Genomic DNA, 22,592 nt, shown 5'->3' with positions numbered 1-22,592 from the left:
GTTAAAAACGCAAGGAACTTACATGGTGAAAGGATTTGGATAGGCAAAGACTTGGGAAGAGAAGGGATTGAGAATATGAAAATCTTACGAAAACATTTAGGTAGAGCTAGATACCAAGTCCTCAAAGCATTTATTAAGGATCAAAGGTCGGTGGTAACAAATGGTGTCTGGTGGCGTGTTTGGTCTGTAAGAAAACTAAAAGGCATGGAGGAAGAGCTAAAACAGGAAGAAGAACGATAGAAGCGGCCAAGAGATAGACAGGATTACGCTCAAGAGGAGGGAGGAAACGTGGTAACGATGGCTGAAGCGCCGAGTCAAGAAAACAGTACAGTGCAAGACAGTGTAAGTGAAATATCAAATGTGCAGGTTCAGGAAGTGTTAACAGATAGCGTTCCGAAAGGAAAAGAGGATACATTGATAGTCGACCTGGGGAGGACAAGAAAGAGGGAGACCTTATGACCAAGGGGAGAAGCAGGAGCCTGAAGGGCCTGTGGGGAAAAACATACAGGCTTATAAGATAAAAAGAGGAAGGATGGAAGGGAGGTAGAAGCTGAGAGCGAGAGGGTGACGAGAAGTAAGATGGTGGATTGGAAGGTACGGAAAAAAGCTGTAACTAGACTGGAAGATAGGCTTTATTAATATTGAAGGTGTATTGAGTAAAATACGTAATATAAAAGTGAAAAATTTAATAGAAAGTTTTGATATTGTAGCGCTTTTGGAAAAATGGCTAGAAGTAGGCAGGTAGATAACTTGGGGGGAGGGGATTCACGGTAAGGCACAAGTCAAGAAAGAGATTAAGTAAAATGGGCCGTGCGCCCGGAGAAATAGCGCTGCTAGTCAAAGAAGTGTGGAATGAATGTATAAAGCATATTGAGAGTGACATTGAAGGGTTATGTGGATAAGATTTAACATGGGGAGAGAGACAGAGAGAGAAACGTGTGTGCTTGGCTTTTGCCTACTATCACCCCAAGGAATTTCCATGTGCAAATGATAACTTCTTTGAGGAATTATTATTAGAAACTAGTATCATTAGAGGGAGGTATGAGGAGGACGGATTATTGTTACTTGGAGACTGCAATGCCAGAATAGGCGAGCGAAGTCCGAGGTATAGTAAAGAAGGAGAGTTGATAGTAGGATCAGGAAGAAGTAGTAATGATATGGTAATTAATAACTACGGTTAGAATTATGCGAAGTCGGGAATTTCTTCATTCGGAACGGCTATTGGGAGGGGGACAGAAAAGGTCAAATGACCTATATTACTGAACAAGGGGGAGCGTTGTTAAGTAATGAGTTCAGAGGACTTGCTAATTAACATCAAAAGCATAGTGGTGGAGGACTGCACCAAATCGCACCACGCTCCGGTATGGGTTAGTTTGGTGAGGAGAGAGGAAAGCAAAGATGAAGAGAGAAAATGTCCGATAGAATGGGGTAGTGGTTATATTAAATGCATATGGTCAGAGAACTCAAAAGGAGAGCTAGACGCACTTATGGATAAAGAAATACAATTAATGAGAATTGGCTGGGAAAGGGTGCTGAAGGAAAATAATATAGATAGAGCGCTGGAGTTATTAGAATACCCTATAAGGAGAGTGACACGGGCAGTCGAGCACAGCAGAAGGAAAAAGTAGAAGTGGATGGTTGTTATGGCAGGGAATGTGAGATCCGCAGAAAAGCAGCGTTAGGAGCATTAAAAGAGTATAGAGCAAAAGGAGGGAGCAAAGATCGTGAAGCAATTTGCAGGCTGTGGAAAGATTACAAAAGTAAAATTGCGGAGAAGAAGAAGCAGTGGTTGAAGGACCAATCAGAGCTAATAAACAGGGAATGCAGAATAAATCGAACTGAAAAAATAAGGGAGAGAATAAATATGATCAATAAAAGAGGGAAGGGACTGAAAAAAAGAATATTGACTATGTACAATGGGTGACATATTTTAGCGAGCTTTTAGGAGGAAGGGACGATTGGGAGTATAAGGAAAAGAAAGCACGCCTTGTGGTCTAATGTGGAAGTAAGTATACACGAACTAGATAGGGATTTAACGATAGAAGAACAGAGGTGACTGGGAAACTGAAGATGAAATCAGCAGGGGGGCGGTAATGACTGGTGTTAGTAATGTATGCTGGAAACAAATAAGTAAATACAGCCAGATGGCAAAAGGAATTGTAAAGCTATTCAACAGGATTCTCAACGGGGCGAAAGTACCGAAGGAATGGAATATGGGATAATATGCCCAATATATAAAAAGAAAGGGAATATAAATTTACCTAATAACTACCGAGGTATAACTCTTTTAGGTTCATTGAGCAAAATTTACACAGGTGTCTTAGCTAACAGACTAAGGGATTGGGCTGAAAATAACGGTATAATCTCCAAATATCAGGGAGGATTCAGGAAGGGGAGGCAAACAATAGATAATATCATGATTGTGAAATTGCTGGCAGAGAAATACATGGTACGGGAAGGAGGCAGCATATTTTTGGCAACGGTCGACACGGTGAGCAGAAGAGCGTTAATAGAAAAATTAGGGAGGCTGGGAGTCTCTAAGAAAATGATACGTGCGGTAGAGGCGCTGTATCAGAGAGTATATAGCAGCGTTAAACTAGAGGACAATGCAATAAGCAAACCGATAGAATGCAAGCTGGGTCTCAAAGAAGGCTGCAAATTATCGCCCATATTATTTTACTATTTATAAATGATATACTGGACGGACACGAAGGGGCTAGGTGGGCTATACCGGCGGTGGGTAATATAGAGATACCAGGCCTGATTTTCGCTGATGATATGCTGTTAATGATGCCAACTAGGGGTGGATTGCCGGAACGTTTGAATACATTAGTAGATTACGCGAATATGTGGTCACTGAAAATTAACTATAACAAATCGAAGGTGATGATTATAAGTAAGAGAAGGAGGGTAAAAAAGTAAGGGAATGGAGGGTACAGGGGGGCAAGAATAGAGGAAGTAGATAGATTAGAATATCTAGGAGTGATACTAAATAGAAAGGGAGAATGGGATGACCACATCAAGAGATTTAAATTGAGAGGTGTTGCAGCCCTAGCAGCAATAAAAATTCTAGTCGCAAATACCCAGGGTTGAGCTATAAAATACTGAGGCTTGTACTAAAAACTCTAGTCCTAAGCAGAACTTTATATGGGGTTGAATTGTGGGGATTAGAAAAGAAAAGGGTCAGCCTGAATCAAATAATATTTAAATTCAGTAAGGCTGTTATGAGATTACCGCAATGTACAGCCAATGTGGGGGCATTAATCTTATGCGGAGAGTTGATCGAGATAAAAAGACAAAGTCACCTCCGTACAGGCCACGAGGGCCCTGTTAAGCGCGGCACGTGATGGGGTAGAGTCGTTAGCTCTACGCCCGGCCGCCTTTGCCCCCAGGAATTAATCTGGTACTCATTTTTGGTGTAGGCTGAATCAACCTCAGGGCCATATGCACCTCCTGGCCATATGCACCTCCGGGCCATATGCACCTCCGGAAGTGGAAATCTCGTTTCTTATATTTTACGACTTCCTGACGGGGATTCGATCCCACGTCCTTCCGGGCGAACCGAGCACGCCTTTACCACCTCGGCCAGGAAGCCCCTGTTTATCGAGATAGATTGTGTTAAAAGGGTATTAAATTATTGGTCTAGATTAAGACGGGGTGGCGGCGGTATTCTGCTTCAGGAAGCATATAGATATGAACTGGAAGGAATGTATGATTAGTGTTGGCTAGCAAAAATCAAAAGTTATGTTGAAGATTTGGGATATATTTGGCGGGAGTGATGGAAGGGGAATAATATAATGCAGAGGGCCCTGACAATGAGAATTAAGAACATCCAGATGCAGAATTGTTTGGAAGAATGTAGCGAAAGGCCTTCGCTCAGCATATTCTATAAGTTCTACCAGATCTCCAATTTAAGTTTCGGGGATGGAAGATTACAGGGTGGGATACTATGGTGGCTAATGAGGCTGCATAGAAATAAAGGATGGATCAGGAGCAAAGAGAGCTCTCAGTGCATACTATGTGAGGCTAAGACTGATGATCTACACTTACTTTGTGGTTGTATAGGGACAGAGAAACTAAGGACAAAGTTTCTAAATGTAAAGCAGCAAAAAATATGTAGACAAAAATATGAGCAAAGAATTACTGTATGGGTAACGAACTGAATAAGTTCTTATGCGCAGTGAAACAACAATGTCTGAGAGAAGTGCGAGGTAGTATATGATGTAATAAGCTGGAATGTAAATAGTGGAGTAGCCAGCATAAATAGGTCACTAGGAGATTGGCACTCAGCACTTTAAATGTTAGGACATGCTGACAGGGTAGGATGCAGAAGTAGGTTTTACATGGTTGCGCCATCTTGCTCTTTCATTATCTTTTGTTCTAACTTTACTCTAACACTTTTACTGATTGTTACGTAGCCTCAGCAGATTACGAGCATTACAACTTTATTATTATTTGTAGTAAGCTAGCAACATGGTACTCGGTTGTATATATTTGGGCAGGTGCTTTTTTCTCACTATTTACGCATAGTAGGAGATGGTAAGGAGTGATGGGCAAGGGAGAGCAGGACATACCCGTAAGAGAACGGGGTAGGACCGGCCTACCCCCAATATGTAAAAGAAGGGAGACATGAGAGAGGCGGGATACGAGAGGGAGCGATTTCAGCCTCACGTGGCCGGCCGCAATGGAATGGTGAGAGAACCGCACTGTCATCTAGTAAGGTTGTTGGGGTCTTCTTTTGGGCCCCACAGATAGGGCCTGTCGTGCCACCATTGGAAGGGCAGCTTTCTTCTTACCAGGGGTGATGACATGGTCGGACAGTAGTAGCAGATTGTTAACTTATACTTCTTTGATTGCTATTAATATTCTTTCTTTCTTTTTTATATTATTATCTTTAATTTTTTATTTTATTTCTTAATATTAAGTGGAGACGATGGACGTGGCATGTAGGGACTGAGGATGACTGCTGTGGTGACCCTCCCTTGGGACTGTCACGTTTCCGGGGTATCTGATGGCCCTCATGGCATGCCCAAGGAGTCTTGTGTTTCTCTTCTTTTCTTTTGTTGTTAGTGGTTCGTGCATGAAAAGGGGCTTTGTGAACGTGTATCGGGGCTAATCGCCTGTTAAGTTCAATAAATGTTCAATACTTTCACCCCATCAACACAATAATTCAAACACAGAGGATATTTCCTCTTCGTGAAACTTACAATTTGATTTTTCATCCCACTTACATTCATATCATTGTTTGCTGTCCATCTCACAGCATTTTTTAAGTCCTCCTGCAGTCGGTCACAATCCTGCAACTCATTTACTACTCCATACAGTATAACATCATCCGCAAATAGCCTTATCTGTGATTCCAATTCTTTGCCAATATTATTTATATATCTAAGAAAACATAAAAGTCCACTAATACTGCCCTGCGGGACCCCACTTCTCCACATAACGGTATCAGGTAACGCTTTACCTATTCACCCTCTGACTTCAATTTTTTTAATGTAAGCATAGGTCACTCAGAATTTTTGAGTGTGTCATTAACCAAGGCTAGTTCTGATAGAGAATTATTCTCGGAGAAATATAAATTTGAGCATTGAGTTGCCCTACAAATCAGTAATTACCGCATGGATTTACAGAACTATGGATTTACAGATCTATGAAAGAACAATAAATTACGGAAAGGTGAATGATCAAGAATTCTTTGGGAAACTAGTAAATTGGTGCTGTTTAAGCAGAGACTAACATAGTGAAGTACAGTAAATATTATTAAGAAACAAAAGAAAACATGATATTTAAGTTTACTGACTATTTCTAGCTATGAAAAAGGCTCGTTTATTGACGTTTTATTTCAGTTTATACAACATGAAGATTAATTAATCAGTTATTGGATGAACAGAATTGATATACAGTGATTTAAGTATGACTTCAAATTTCTTCTCTCATGGCTTCACGTGTTGGTATCGCGACTGAGTAAGTTTCATCTGCTTCAGTCACCCAAACATCACCATTTTTAGCTTCACGGATCATTTTGAGAAAGCTTTTAGCAGCACTCTCTGCCCTGTAAAATAAAATATGTACGATAAGAGAAAATTGCTATGAATAACAAAACGTTTTTGGACAGACAACATTAGACAGTTCTCGTTTACAACCATCCTACCCTGTATGCTGGAAGAGTTCAACAATGATCATCAGGGTAAGAGAAATGTGCTAAGAAATAAATAGGATTTATGGATCTGAAAGACAGATAGCATTATTCTTACAAGATAACAGGTAAGAATTATCCACAACGATAATTTATATAACTTGCAAACAATGAGAAAATCTTGAGTACCGGTATAGTTCATGGATGTTCTGAGAGGGCAAAAGCAAGCATTGCACTCTCCTTTCCTGAAGTTTGAAATGCATACTATCAAATCAAATCAAATCAAATCAAATCAAATCAAATCAAATCAAATCCAATCCAATCCAATCCAATCCAATCCAATCCAATCCAATCCAATCCAATCCAATCCAATCCAATCCAATCCAATCCAATCCAATCCAATCCAATCCAATCCAATCCAATCCAATCCAATCCAATCCAATCCAATCCAATCCAATCCAATCCAATCCAATCCAATCCAATCCAATCCAATCCAATCCAATCCAATCCAATCCAATCCAATCCAATCCAATCCAATCCAATCCAATCCAATCCAATCCAATCCAATCCAATCCAATCCAATCCAATCCAATCCAATCCAATCCAATCCAATCCAATCCAATCCAATCCAATCCAATCCAATCCAATCCAATCCAATCCAATCCAATCCAATCCAATCCAATCCAATCCAATCCAATCCAATCCAATCCAATCCAATCCAATCCAATCCAATCCAATCCAATCCAATCCAATCCAATCCAATCCAATCCAATCCAATCCAATCCAATCCAATCCAATCCAATCCAATCCAATCCAATCCAATCCAATCCAATCCAATCCAATCCAATCCAATCCAATCCAATCCAATCCAATCCAATCCAATCCAATCCAATCCAATCCAATCCAATCCAATCCAATCCAATCCAATCCAATCCAATCCAATCCAATCCAATCCAATCCAATCCAATCCAATCCAATCCAATCCAATCCAATCCAATCCAATCCAATCCAATCCAATCCAATCCAATCCAATCCTCTTTATATGCAAATGAGGTGTCTACCTCGGTGGCAAATGGCACACTAAAATACATTATTGTCAAGCACTAAATTTTAAATTAACAAGAGAAGAAAAACATTTTTTCTAGAATACAATAATATACAATTCATGCTAACAATTTTTTCTATTAAACAAACAGATCATCCTTAATAAATGTATATTGTTTACAAAATTCTACTTATAATATCTCCTATATTTACAAACATAGTCAACTCATATACAGTATGTGGAGTTACTTCAAATAATACTATGCAACTGGTATAAGATTAAAATTTACATTGGATTTATTTACTTTTTTACCCAGTTTGGAACCTAAGTAGCATAACGACCTGCTGCGTCTTAACCAGAGCTTCCTTTTGCCACCACTTTTAAGAGTTCCTGAAGGGCTTTCACAGCTACCATAGCAGTCCCAGGGCCCTCGAAGTCCCCACTGTACTTCACCCCTACAGGCAGTCCCCTACTTTGGCTGTCCAAACTCCATGGACCAGGGGATGGAATTACTTTTTTTAACACACATTTTTTATTTACAATAGCCTGCATTGGACGAATGCCCTCTAACACTTCATTTATTTTCCCTGTTGCTGTTTATTCTCTTCTTGAATACCTGTACAGATTTTGGAAAAGGATCAAACACTACCCCTGGTAAACTGTTCCACTCTATCACGCCCTTCCCAATGAATGAAAATTTACCCCAGTCGCTTCTGCTAAAATTCCTTCTAATTTTATACTTGTGGTCAGTTCTGCCAATATAATTATTTTCCAACTGAAGCCTCTCACGGATTTCTCCCCATGCTTCTCCTGTTTAGGCTCTATATAATTCTATAAGTCTAGTTTTCTCCCTTCTCTTACTTAAAGTTTCCCACCCAAGTTCCTCTAACATTTCTGATACACTACTGTTTCTCCTGAAATCCCCTGTTACAAATCTTGCTGCTTTCCTCTGCACACTATCTATTTCTTTTATTAGGTATTCTTGGTGAGGATCCCAAACACTGTTTGCATATTCCAATAATGGATGAACCATAATTAAGTAACTTTTCTCTTTTAATTCCTTGTTGCATCCTTTATGTAGCCTCATTATGACATGTAACGATCTGTATGCTTTCCCAACAATGTCATCAACATGACCCTTCCAGTGCAAATTTCTTTCAAATCTCACACCAAAGTATTTGCACTTGCCATCTTTTGCGATAACTACCACATCCAAAGTATATTCAAATTCAGTTTTAAAGCTCCTGTTTGTAAATGTTGTAACAGTTGATTTGCCTCCATTAACCTTCATATTATTTTCTTCAACCCACTGTTGGACACTTTCAAGGTCCCTTTGTAATTTTGAACAATCCTCAATGTTATTTATTTCCCTATAAACAATTATATCATCTGCATACAATCTTATTTTTGATGTTATACTGCTCCCTAAATCATTTGTATATATTAAGAAAAGTAACAGACCGATTATACTACCCTGTGCGATTCCCTTCCAAACTTTCTTTTCCTGTGATATATTATTTTCTACTTTGACTTTCTGAACCCTTGAATTTAGAAATGTTCTTATCCAACGTATAACCCTTATGTCCAATCCTATTCCCTCCAATTTCTTTAATAATATTCCATGTTCCACTCTATCAAAGGCTTTGGAAAGATCTATGGCTATGCAATATAACTGGCCTCCTGAATCCAACTGATCTGATAATTCCTGCTGAAATCCCACCAGTTGTGCCTCACAAGAAAATTTCTTTCTAAATCCATACTGGCTCCTCATGAACCAATTTTTATCATCATATATCCCTCTGAAGTACTGTGCTATTAAACTCTCCAGTATTTTACAAACTATACTGGTCAGGCTGATTGGTCTGTAGTTCTCTGGTTTCCTTTTATCACCCTTTCCTTTGTAAATTGGTATTATTATAGATTCCTTCCATTCTTTTGGTATTACACTATTATTTATGACATAGTCAAAGAGAAATTTTAAATAAGGCACTATGTACCACCCCATTGTCTTTAATACCTCCCCAGTAATTTGATCACTTCCTGCTGCTTTTCCTTGCTGAAGCAGTTGGATTTCTCTGAAAATATCTTCATTTGTGAATGAGAAGCTTCTTGTTTCCCTATGTGTCTCTCCCTCTCTATCTTCTGTTACTGTTTTCAACTCCTGACAATCATCTACTGAATCTCTGAATTCCCTACTAAATAGATTTGCTTTCTCAGTATCTGTTGAATAGTGTTCACCCCCTTCTCCCACCATTGTAGGGATTTGGATTCCTTTTCCTATATGATTCCTGATATATGAATACACCTTTTTCCATTTCCCTTTGTGGTCATTACCCTCTTGAAGTATGCCATTCATATAATTCTCTTTTGCTTCCTTTTTCACTCTATTCAGTTCCCTCATTAGCTGTTTTCTTCTTTCTCTACTCTCCCTACCCTCTTTGATTTTCCTGTTTACTATTCTACATTTTCTTTTTAATTTCCTTATTTCCCTTGTATAATAAATAGGGTCTGAGGACATTTTACCCTTCTTAACAGGTACAAATCTCTTCTCTCCTTCCCAAATGATTCCTTTAAATTTAGCCCAAAGTGTATCCACATTACTCCCTTCACTTATCCAACAACTGAATTGTGATTTAAGGTAAGTCCCAAATTCATCAACTTTAGTATTTCTGTATAATTTCTTGTCTTGTGTGACCGTCTTATTAAGCATTTTTGGTACAAGTCCTACATCCATTATTACAGCCTTATGGTCACTTATTCCTTCAATTACCTCAGTTTTATCAACAATTTCCCATGGTTTAACCAAGAATACATCTAGCAAGTTGTTGAGATGAGTCGGTTCTTGTACTACTTGTGTAAATCCTCCCTCCCAAATTAACTTATCTGCCAGTTTCTGTTCATAGGCTTCACTTGCAGCTCCATTCCATTCAACTTCAGGAAAGTTTAGATCTCCCCCAATTATTACCATATCATTATTATTGTTTTTATGAGTATAATCTATTATTTTCTCAAATATTTCCATGTTTCTTTCCTCTCTTCCAGGCCTATATGTTCCTATAATTCCCACCTCCTTCATATTATCACAAACTAATTTTATTCCTAATATTTTATCCCTTTCATCGGTAAACCATTCATGTGAACAATAAGTTTCCTTCACCAGAATAAACACCCTCCCCACCCTTTTTATCTCCTCGGTCTCTACGATAGACTGTATACCCTTCTGGAAATACTTCTCTATTACCCACCCCTTCTCTCAACCATGATTCTACTCCTATCACATCAGTCTCATAAGATTCCATCATTGTACTGAATTTTATTTGTTTATTTACTACACTCTGACAGTTTACCAAGAGCAATCTCAGACCCCCTTCCTCCCTAAAACTTGACTCTTGTAATTGGGTAACATTTGACTCATGAGTTGAGAACGTCCCTGGAACCCAGATCTTTACATAGATCTTGATATAAGGATCTGGGTTTTCTGGCAAGTTTCCCTGTATATGCCAATTTAGTGGTATGGGTTTTCTTAAGTGCATATTAGTTTGCAAATCTCTGTTGATAATTGTAGCAATTTGTCTACAGAGAGTTGCTTTTCCATTACCATGCAGATGTATCCCATGCCTAGTGAACATTTGCCTGCCAAGACCTAAAGTATCTACTACATACCGTAGTCATTTCTAAAACTCTTACTTAATCTGTTGATTTTTATATTTACATCATGTACAGCTTTGTTCACACACGAGTCTTCTATAAGGTCATACCTGGGTGGCACATTAACTACAATTACTTTTGAGTCAGGTAGTTTCGAAATCTTACCTCTGAGGGTCGTAATTAGTTCCTCACCTTCATTTGCAGCAATGTCATTTGTACTACTCGCAATCACCACGTAGTTGTCCTTCTCTAACACAGGATCACAACTTGGAAAGGACGTCTTCAGTTTTGGCACCTGGTTTTATTAGTCCTAAAACCTCAGTTTCTGGATTATGCAGCTCATCCTTGATGCCTTCTGCCATACCCCGCCCTTGACTGTCTGCATAGAGATGAATTTTTGGCGATCTTGACTTCCGATTGGTTTTCTTCTTCTGTAGGTTACCTCCACTGGATTTAAAATTATTCGGAAAACTTGGTGTGTCTTCTTCTGGAACTCGTTGCAATGACTGAAATCTATTTTGGCACTGCAAAGAGTTTTTTCCCGGTTTTAAGTTGTACGTAGTTTCTCCCATATGTTTAACATTAGGCCTAAAATGGCTACGCGTCACTTCCGTCCACGGCGATCTTTCTTCCCCACTGTCTTCTTTATCTTCCAGTTTCTTTATTCTGTCCTTTAAGCTCTCATTTTCAAGTTACAAAGTACATAAGTCTTCTTGTAGCACTCCTAAAATCTTAAGCATAGATTCGTAAGTCTCTCTTTCTTGTTGTTCTACCTCACTATCAGTTTGTTTACACTCGGGACACAGCCACACACTTTCTTCAATATCAGACCTATTTACAATATTTGCACAACGAAAATGGTACCATTCGTCACACTTACGATACAGAATCCCATTTTTAATTACTCTTCTGCATTTGCCACATTTTTCACTGCATCTTACACCATTATCCACCACGGATATCATAGACTCACACACAGTAGTCGCCATCTTGAACTGCTAAAAAAACTAATATGAAAAAGCAAAATAATATGTATAATGAATGTATATATATCCGTAGATTCAGGTACTGATACAACTGTTACTCCTTTGAGAGGCACATCAACAGTCTCAAGACTGACTTGAAAATTAAGGCAACACTGCTGACCCAGTTGCTTTAAAATGAGGTGTACGGTACTAGTTCTACTTCTGTTAGATTCTTCAGTCTGCTGCAATTAATCTAATCTCGAACAAATAAATGTATAAACTATCTGAGAAAGAAAACATGTAATAGAACTACACCTAAAATAATTAAACTACAGCATGGTAATAGCATGGCAGAAAGTTAACAGCCTGACTAGCTAGTTGGAATGAACATTACTGAAGGAGAACTAACAATGAATAACAACAGAAAGCTTTTTAGGATTTAAAAAATGCAATATTGTAACCCATGCAGACAATGGTGAGTGCTCCTGCATATTACTTATTCATTTTGCGCCGATTATAAAAACAATTATTTCAGCATTGTAATCACTTTGTTCGTTTTTGCTAGTGGCTTTACGTCGCACCAACACAGATAGGTCTTATGTCGACGATGAGAGAGGAAAGGCCTAGGAATTGGAAGGAAGCGGCCATGGCCTTAATTAAAGTACAGTCCCAGCATTTGCCTGGTTCTGAAAATGGGAAACCAAGGAAAACGATCTTCAGACATACCGACATTGGGATTCGAACCCACTATCTCCCGTATGCAAGCTCACAGCCTAATCACTTTCTACCTTTGATGCTGATGACCACTATCTGATCATTACCTGAGGGGTTGCTGAGCCATAAACAACCCAACAACATGCCTCTAACAAGGAAACATAGTCAATGTGTTAGTCGCCGATCGCGATGAAACTTGGAAAACGCATTGAGGTACACGTAAAAATGATGTCGGCATCAATTTTGGGTGCCAACATTCATTAGAGCGTTAACTACGGGGCCTAAAAGTTGCAACATTTCAAATTCCGCGCGATCAGCGATGAATACCTGCTGGCCAATGCTAAGCTGGCACACTGCGTACTTGGAGACACGCCTCTGCACCTCCTCCCCTCCCCACTCCAATTGGTTAGCCACCGCAGCCGCCAAGTTCGGGGAGAAGGTAAACGTGCGGTGTTGAACCAATTGAAGCGTGGAGGGAAGGAGGTGCAGAGGCGTGTCTCCAAGTACGCAGTGTGCCAGCTTAGCATTGGCCAGCAGGTATTCATCGCTGATCGCGCGGAATTTGAAATGTCGCAAATTTTAGGCCCCGTAGTTAACGCCCTAATGAATGTTGGCACCCAAAATTGATGCTGACATCGTTTTTACGTGTACCTCCATGTGTTTTCCAAGTTTCATCGCGATCGGCGACTTACGCATTGCCGATGTTCCCTTGTAAGTTCTGTAGACTCAGCGAAAGCAGTAGCATTGTGAATGATGGTCGTAGCTAGCGCTATGTAGCAGAGGTTTTGAACACGTCTCCTATAAGCAATCATCGGGGTGTGAAACATTGTCAGAATCATCATACATACCACAGAAAACCTGGTTCAAGCCATTCTATGTGCAATTCTGCTTTGCAAGTTTGCTTTTGGAGGCTAGAAGTGTTAAGGAAGTGACATTTTACAGCGGTTGAGGCTCGGAGTAGTCTGATGTAGGTCCATTATGCCGCTGTGAGTGACAACACAGTCAGGAGGCTTCACGAGGTAAATTTAGCCTCTCGAAATCCAGCCAGGGACCAGTACTTCTGTCATAACACCGGAGAGACCGTCTTCATTTAGCGCAGATGCATGACCATTGGACTGAGTGTCAATGTGGACATATACTCTTCAGTGATGAATCCAGATTCAACCCAAGGTCCTCTGATTGGAAAGATAGGGTGTGGAGAAGGGCATGATAATGTTTAGACCCCTGTAACTTTGTCAGGATCATATCTTTTGGAGAAAGATCGGTGAATTTTTTGGGTGGCGTATTTTCAGATAACTGTAACAATCTTGTACTCGCTGAGAATGGCTTCCTCATGGCACCCCATTAGGTTGAGCAGATTCTCATTAAGCACATAATGCCATTTGAATTCGCTTTCAGTGAAATCTTTGTGCTTATACATGATTTATGGAATCTTGTTGCTCAGTGATTCATAGAATTTCTTTGGGAGGTCAACATTCGCACTCTGGAGTGGCCAGCCCGGAGTCCAGACCTCAGCCCAATTGAGCATATGTCGGACATGATTGGTCGCTGCCTTCGGTGCTAAGTTTTCAAAGTGACTGAAGGTAGTGAAGAAGAATGGGAGAACGTACTAGAAGAGAATATCCAGCGCTTGATCAGGAGGATGCCCAGAAGATTTACTGCAGTAATTGCAGCTATGGGTGGCAATACGTCCTATTGATCTTATAATCAAGATTCAAAATGTTTCCATTATATTTCCTTAAACTTACATGATTTAAATCAATACTTTTGGTAATCAGAGAAACTGCCAGATTCTGCTTCTTTTAGCTTAAACACCCATATCTTCTTAACCTCAAATGTTTTGAGTGTTGTTATCTTTGGAATAGGCATAGAAATATTATTTTTTTAATTAATTGTGTATTGAAAATAAAAATAGAATATGCTACCTAACACTAAGATTATTTTTAAATATCAAGTTTGCGATTTTTAGGGGTGTGTACATTTCTAAATATATTTTAGTGTGATATGATAGAATATGATGTTATTTCAACAACGAAATATATCATGTTATTTTAAGTAAGATTTTTTCAGGCATATTTATCTTGCCATAAGTCTTTTTTACAGATAGTTTATACATTTATTTTTCAAGATTAGTTTTGGCAGACTGAAGAACCTAACAGTTGTAAATTAACTGAGTCAAAAATGAAAGTAGTTGGCTTCAGATATCACAAATTATACTTACTCATCAAATTAAAGCGGTTATATCTCCGGAGTAGAAACACTATTGGCTTGGAGATGGGGAACTTTCATAAGTTAAGGACACTGGATAATAAAGTACAGTAATTCAAGTGGCCTTCATCTCATTGAAATACTCTCTCCAAGAGTTGTTGATGACCTCGTCCTTTGTGAACAGTTTCCCCGTATCGTCAAGGATATATTATCTGGATGCGACTTACCTGGAATTATTTTGATAATGGATGGAAACTGGTAGGTTTGTTTCACACACCCAAGTTACACCAGGTCTCTGAAGTTTCCCAAGTTGCACTACTTCACATTTAGCTTCTGCAACGGTATTTGCAAGTTTCTTAGCGGCCTTTTACCACCTCCTCAGACAGGGCATAATCCTGCTGTTTGTAGACTTCCTTCCATCACTCCATGAAACCATAATACTTCTCCCTGAACTACTCCTGAGTTTCGGCTTTTTTGATCTTCAGTCTCTCCTTTGAGACACCTAGATTCTGTCTTGATCTCTCAGTGTGGTAATTCTAGAAATGTTGTTGTATATAGTCTGGGCTATCAAAATTGTTTGCATCCAGATCTTGAACAATTTAGGCCCTGAAGTCATCAATGAATGGCTGAGCTGTTTGAATCACTTTTAGATTAAACCATTTGATCTTCATTGGCAATGTGGCTTTGGTAAGGATATGACGTCTTTACTTTTGCTTGTGGATCAGAAGCTCATGCTGTGCTGTGAGAGGTTCACCTGGGATGACTTTTACAATCAACAAAGTGTTACAGTAGGTCATTGTTGCAAAGGATGTGATCAAGCTGGGAACATAACATGCTTTCTACAAGTTGGACTTGAACTATTGAGATTAAAGTGGAAACAAACCGCATATAATTTTGTAAAAACACCTTGTTTTACACATTAATAATACAGATACAGGTACAAATTGATCACATTCTTCGTCTTCTTCATAGAATCATTATTGGTAAAAAAAAAGCACAGAGAATATCGGGACAATAGTTTTCTTGGACTATGATTCGATAATCGGTACTATAACACGATAAAATCAAAGAATAATGAAGTAAATAACTCACAGGTCTCGAAACTCTCTCTCATTGAGAAATTTACTTAACACACTTCTCTGAAAGTTCACTTTCACTTATAAAATGTTGTAACTTTGATTTGTGAAGAGGTTTAGTTAGCATTTCAGCTAATTGACTGTCTATCGATATAGGTTCAATATTTATTATCTCCTCCAGTACAATTTCTCTCACATAGAAACGGCGCGAAGCCCAATGTGTTTCGTCCATCGATACATTTTGGGGTTCTTAGCTAGTTTGATAGCTGTTTTATTATCGACGTATAGTTTCGAAGTCTCATGAAGACAGCCAAGCTCTTCTAAAAGCCTCCTAAGCCAAACCATTTCGCTTCACTCGCGGCTTATACTTCGGCCTCTGCAGTGGAGACAGCAACGCTCCCATGTCTCTGGCTGGACCATGAGATCGCTCATCCGGCGTTCATGTATATGACCCCCGATGTAGAGCGTCCAGTATTAATGTCTCCACCAAGATCTGCATCACTGTAAGTTTCAAGAACACTTACTTCAGCTCTATACACGATTCCAATTTCTGCAGATCTGTTTAAGTAGCGAAATATTCATTTAACGAAAACTATGTCTTCAGCAGTTGGTTTCCCCAGTGCACGTGAGATGAAACCGATGGCAAATGCAATGTCGAATCTTGTTGATACCATTAAATACATAAGTGGACCCATTGGTTGAAGGTAAGAAAATCTCTTTTCTTCTCCCCCTGGCTCAGAATTTTCTTGTGGGAAATCGATGATGGGTGTTGAAACTAGTCTACAGTTCTCTCTTGAAAATTCTTGCTGTATAATTCTTTTGATCTACTATAATTGTACCATCATCGTCTTGAGCGATTTCCATTCCAAGCGAATCAGATAGATTCTTATGACTTACTTTAAATTCACCTTTTCGAGCTTCCGAAAAGCATCTAATTCTGTCTTACTGGTTGATGCCACAAGACCGCCGTTGACATAGAATGCTAGGATAATCTGATATTTACCCTTATTTATTGTAAATAAACAAGGGATGGTACTGCTAAAAATGAAGTTGAGCTTCTTCTGAAAATCGACAAATCTCTTGTATCAGCATCTTGCAGCTTGCTTGAAACCGTATAAGCTGTTCTTTAGTTTACAAACTTAGTTTTTCCATTATTGTGTCCTTCAGGTTGCTGAATGTAATTCTCCTCGCCCTCATAAAGATTTCCATACAGATATGCTTCTTATTATTATGACGCCGTCTCCCTCCGAAGATTGGCGATCCAATTGATTATGATTACACGCGAAACCGGCAGCACGGAATATTTCTATCGACGTATGTCCATACCACCGTCGCAAGTCTTTCAGCCAGGAATTTCTCCGTCTTCCCACAGATCTTTTCCCATCAATCTTCCCTTGAATTATCTGTCGGAGAAGTTCGTATCGTTCACCTTTCATGATGTGCCCAAGGTAGCTGAACTTATGCTCCTTGATGGTTATGAGAAGCTCTTTCCTTTTGTTCAAATTGTTGAGGACTTCTTCATTTGTCTTCTTTTCTACCCAAGATATTCGGAATATTCTTCTGTTTAAGTACATTTCAAAAGATTCAATCCGCTTCTCCAATAAAGGGCTAAGCGTCCACCCTTCGAAACCATACAGAAGGACAGGAAAGACATAACAACGTAGCATTCGAAATCTGAGCTGGAGGTTGAGTTCTCGTCTGGTGAATAAGGTCCTCATGGTATAGAACATACTTTTTTGCTTGTCCAATCCTGGATAAGATTTCACATTTTGAATGACAATGCTGGTTCATTAGATTTCCAAGATATTTGATGGAAGATACTTGTTGGACGATGTTGTTGTTGATGTAAAGGGAGGCCTGTTTTGGCGTTTTCGAGAATACAATCAGATAAGCAGTATATATCAAATTGTGCAAGTGACAGCTTTTTGCTAGCTGCAACGCTTAAGATGGTTCTTATTGCACTCATATTTGCAATGGGACTGAATGTTTCATTGTAGTTTATCCCTTTTACTTGGGAAAATCCTTTTACGACCAATCTCGCTTTGTATCTTTCAATAGTTCCATCAGGATTTTGTTTAATTCTACTAGCAGTTTCCCGCTGGCTCCGCCCGCAATGTACAAAGTATGGTGTTGTTCGTTACTAACCTCACAGATTTTTTTGCAAAGTTTCGAGTTAATGAAATAAAGCACATGATCTGCTGTGGTAATAGAATGTAATATTATGTCAACAAAACACTTGAAACTACATCACACAAAGAAATTGAATTAAACGTTCCTTGGAACAACACTACGCGCCGAACTGCTAAAAAGTCCTTCAAATATCTTCGTCATGGAGACAAACGTACTCATAACTTTTCTCAGAATCTAGCAATTTACGTAGTTATTACATCAAAAGAAAGCGCTTGATCCACTGAGTATTGTAGACGAAAACGAACTGCGTACCTCAATTAGAACGAAAGATATGATTGCTTCAATGAGAAAACATGTTGAAGAAATGAGATGTCAAATTGAATGTGCACTCATAACTTTAATTTAAATAATTAAGAGCTGAAATGAAAGAGCTTGATCCACTGGGCCAAAGCAAACTCTGTAACTCAGTTAGAACCAAAGACATGATTGCTTCAAAGAGACAAACATTGAAAATATAAAATAATTTTAGGAAGGCGGAGGTTAAGTGATTTATGGTACCTGATAACAAATCTGTGCATGAATGCCTTTCAGTTAAAAAATGAAGAAAATCGCCCGGATAGAATGGCCGGACTGACTGACTTTAGATTTCATTAAAAATTTGAATATGTAGATAAGTCCACTGACAGGGAAAAGCTTTCTTATTTTTAGGATTGTACCGGGCGGTACACCCCTACGCCGCAATTTTAAATCTTGCGCTAATAAATACTCCTCTACTGGAGAAAATCTGAACCTTAAAAACTGGACCAATTTATAAGTTTCTCAGAAGATGTCACTACTGTAAAATTTTGTGATTACCAAGTTGTCAATACTGTGTGGATTTCAACGTGTTTTGTTTTCTATTGATCAAGAAGTGTGGACTTTCTCTTATAGATGTCTCTACTAAAAAAAACTATGATCATGCACCCTGGTGCGAAGTGAAGGAACTTTATTTGAAGATATTTTGTATTCATAAGTTTTTCTCTTTACTAAATATCGTTCTTTCATTTGTGGGTTGGCAGTATTAATCTTTTCTTTCCGCCGGTTTTGATTTTAACCAATCAAGAATTTCTGTAATTAATTTCCTACCAATCATGTGTTTCTTCTCCGATTTTGATGTTAGCCAATAAAAGACGGTGGGTGTGTCTTAATTATTCACGAAAGGTCTCGAAACTTCCCCGAGGGTTTAAAAACTGCTGATTTTCACGGCTCTTCGCCACTTCTTCTACATCTAGCTTTGTGTATGGACGTGTAGCAGGGGGCGGGTAGCGCCTCTTCCTTCGGGCAGCAGCTCTTCAACAGGGTAATGGCCGTTGAACATCTTTTCTTCTTGCTAGCTCAGCAGTTTAACCCGCGGGGTAGGTCCGAAACCCTTAATATGTAACTTATCTCTCGAAACATGTAAATTTCTTTCAGTCTTTGTAAAACTTCATATATCTTTAACTGTAATTCGGGGATTGAGAGTGCTTTACCCTCTCGAGCTCCACTTCATTGCGATTTGAGGTGACTACGCTTTCGTAACCGATTTTCTACTCTTCCTTAATGTGTTAAAATTTTTCTTATACGAGTCACCTCCCTAGTTTGGGAATAGCCCCTGTGGCATCGGCCTAGTGCCTCTTAGGTTTTAAAATGTGTATTTAGGAGTGCTAATTCACGCCTCCATTCCTTTTGCATTTTGGGCCATTTAAATTTATGTATTATTTTTCTATTAAGGCCCAGTAGGCTGGGTACAAGATACCCCTGTTTTCTTGTAAGTTGTGCCTTGAGGGCAATATTTGGTAAAATCTGTTATGGCCTTTAGTAGGCTCAGAAAAATTGAGAGTGGGTCAGCTCTTTTTGAGGTGGTAAAGTGCCTCTAGGAGGTGTGATATGTTTTTTGGAGCTAATGCTCCTTGTATGAAGGGGTTTTCTGCCCTGTGAAAAATGTGTGTCTTGGTAAAGTTGGGCTGGTAGCTCAAGGATTGTGTAATTGGGGCTCGAAGCCTAGAAATTGTTAAGACCACGAGACTTGTACTTTCGTTCGTAAAATTATATCTTGTACTTGATTATTGGATAGCTGTTGACTTGTTGTACTTGTTAAGTTTTCAAATTCTATGTAAACATTGTTAAACCTTGCTATGTCCGAAAATATAACCTTTATTGAAATTTTAATTCATCTTTCGGCCTATTCCAGCCCGCATCTTCTTTCACCTCTGCCTTCCACAGGTAACTCCGTAACAAGGATGATTTTGAAGTGTCCATGTCTCATTGTCTATCAGTGACTTCATTTCATTGTCCGTAGCTTGTTGCCAGTTTTTAGAATCCTTTGAACTTAAGCATCTTGATAATTCTCAGGAGTGTCAGAAATCCCTGTCGTAATGAGTGACAGGAGTTCTTCGTATCTCTTAGGTTTTTAATATTATCCCTATCTCTCAGGGTCATCTTTAGCTCATTGGCAGTTTCTTGAATATCTTCGTCTGATTCAGCTGGATGATTATCAGGGTTTTCTGCAACATTGTGACTGTCATATTTGTCTTTATTTTCCTGTTTCTTTTCTCCCTTTGGGACATTTGGCAATCGAGATTCTTCATTTTAAACTGTAAAGGAAATTGACATCTTTGGTGTTAATGGCTTCTTATTAATGATAACGTCTCTAGACCTTATTAGTCTGTTTAGTTTTATTCCATATTCTGTAGCCACCAAAGTCATGTTTAAGTAAAATGACTTTAACCCTACACTGCATGAATTTATTTACACCCAAAATTGTGATGTGGGAAAATTATTACAGGACAATTAGATATATAACAACACATTGACAACAGATTAAAATATTATGTAGCGAAAACGCTACACTATGCAGTGTAGGGTTAATAGCCTTTTGTTCAACTTTCACCTTTTTTGTTCAGGCACATGAACGTAGCATTCACTTCCAAATATTCTAAGACGCTTTAAGAGTAGTTTTCTTACCAAGTCATAACTTGAATGGAGTATTACTTTTAACGGTTGTTGGACCTGTTCTATTTAAAATATAAACAGCTGTATCACAGAGTTCAGCCCGTAACACCTAAGACATATCACCATGGGCGTGTAGAATAGATCGAACCGTCTCTATAACCACTCGGTTGTCTCGTTCAATATAGCCATACATTTAACTATAATAATAATAAGGCATTGAAAGAAGCTGTAAAATACCATTAGCGTCTAATATTTTCTTCATTTTGAAATTTTCAAACTCGCCACCGTTATCACTGAGAAATGACCTGACTTTAAGACCGCCGCATTCACATTATTTTAGCATTAATAAAAGTTTATCGTGGACTTCAGATTTTTCTTTAATGAAATATAGGTAACGAAATCTCGTAAAGTAATCTTTGAATAATAAATAATAACGAAATCCTGATCATGATGCTTCGAATGAGCCACATACATCAGCATGGATAACTTTACCAGGTGCAGTAGCTCTCTTCCTTTTTCCAAACTTAAGTCTGTGATGTTTACCATAGATACAGCTGTCACAGATTTCAGAATCGACCTTCACATTGATTCCTCGTTCTCGTTCTATGACCTCTTTGAACGTGTTTCTTATTTTGGCGAGCAAAACTTTCATGGTAGAGCTGCTAAACATTTTCATTGGTTGCTACAGCGTGTACATTAACGCTAGATATATTGAGCTTGTATAATCCACCATTCCGCATTCTGGAACCAGTTAAAATACACTGTCGGAAAAGATATCTAAACACCATGAAGTAAGGAATATAGAATACGGAAATTATGGCAATATATTTGTCGAGGTAGCAAATTTAATTCATTAAAGGTACAAGACTACAGGTTAATATTCGCACGAGAAAAGCCATTGCAAATGTGCCCTGCTGGTCCATTAATAACCGATGTAATCGCCTTACTGTTGAATGTAGGCATGTAAACGTGCATGCATTGTGTTGCACAGGTGCCAGATGTCAGCTTGTGGGATGGAGTTCCATGCCTTTTGTACTTGGTCGGTCAATACAGGGACGGTTAATGCCGGTTGTGGATGACGCTGGAGTTGTCGTCAAGTGATGTCCCATACGTGCTCGATTAGGACAGATCGGGGATCGAGCAGGCCAAGGCAACATATCGACACACTGTAGAGCGGGTTGGGTTACAACAGCGGAATGAGGGCGTGCATTATCCTGTTGGAAAACACCCCTGGGAATGCTGTTTATCAATGACAGCAAAACAGGTCAAATCAGCAGATGGCCGTACACATCTGCGGTCAGGGTGCGTGGGATAACTACGAGGGTGTTCTGCTGTCATAGAAAATCCCCCCCCCAGACCAGAACTCCCAGTGTAGGTCCAGCGTGTCGACGCCACTGACAGGTGGATTTCAGGCGCTCAACTGGCCTCCTTCTAACTAACACATGGCCTTCACTGGCACCAAGACAGAACCGTCTTTCATCGGAAAACACAATGGTCTTCCACTCCATCCTCCAATAAGCTCTCGCTTGAACCACTGAAGTCGCAGAGAGTGGTAGTTTGGAGTAAGTGGAATGCACGCCGCAGGGCATCAGGTTCGGCGCTGTCCTTCAAGTAACCGATTTAGAACAGTTCGTTGCGTCACTGTGGTGCCAAATGCCGCTCGAATTGCTGCTGCAGACGCTGTCCGCTTTGCCACA

At 39.2% G+C, this 22,592-nt stretch overlaps 1 protein-coding gene across 1 annotated transcript in view; it reads right to left on the bottom strand.

Moving 5' to 3' along the window:
• Positions 1-5,813: 5,813 nt before the first annotated feature.
• The window catches only part of LOC136874034 (15-hydroxyprostaglandin dehydrogenase [NAD(+)]), a 112,179-nt gene continuing 95,400 nt past the window's right edge, over positions 5,814-22,592 (bottom strand). Inside the window, exon 6 of the mRNA XM_067147528.2 lies at positions 5,814-6,055. Coding sequence (XP_067003629.2) covers positions 5,923-6,055 — 133 coding nt within the window. The 3' untranslated portion in view covers positions 5,814-5,922. The remainder of the gene's footprint in view (positions 6,056-22,592) is intronic.

This window comes from Anabrus simplex, chromosome 5 (genome assembly GCF_040414725.1).
Source record: "Anabrus simplex isolate iqAnaSimp1 chromosome 5, ASM4041472v1, whole genome shotgun sequence".
In the NCBI taxonomy this organism is placed as follows: Eukaryota; Metazoa; Arthropoda; class Insecta; order Orthoptera; family Tettigoniidae; genus Anabrus; species Anabrus simplex.
Note: the sequence above shows the minus strand (reverse complement) of the source record. Positions and strands in the feature narration are given on the sequence as shown.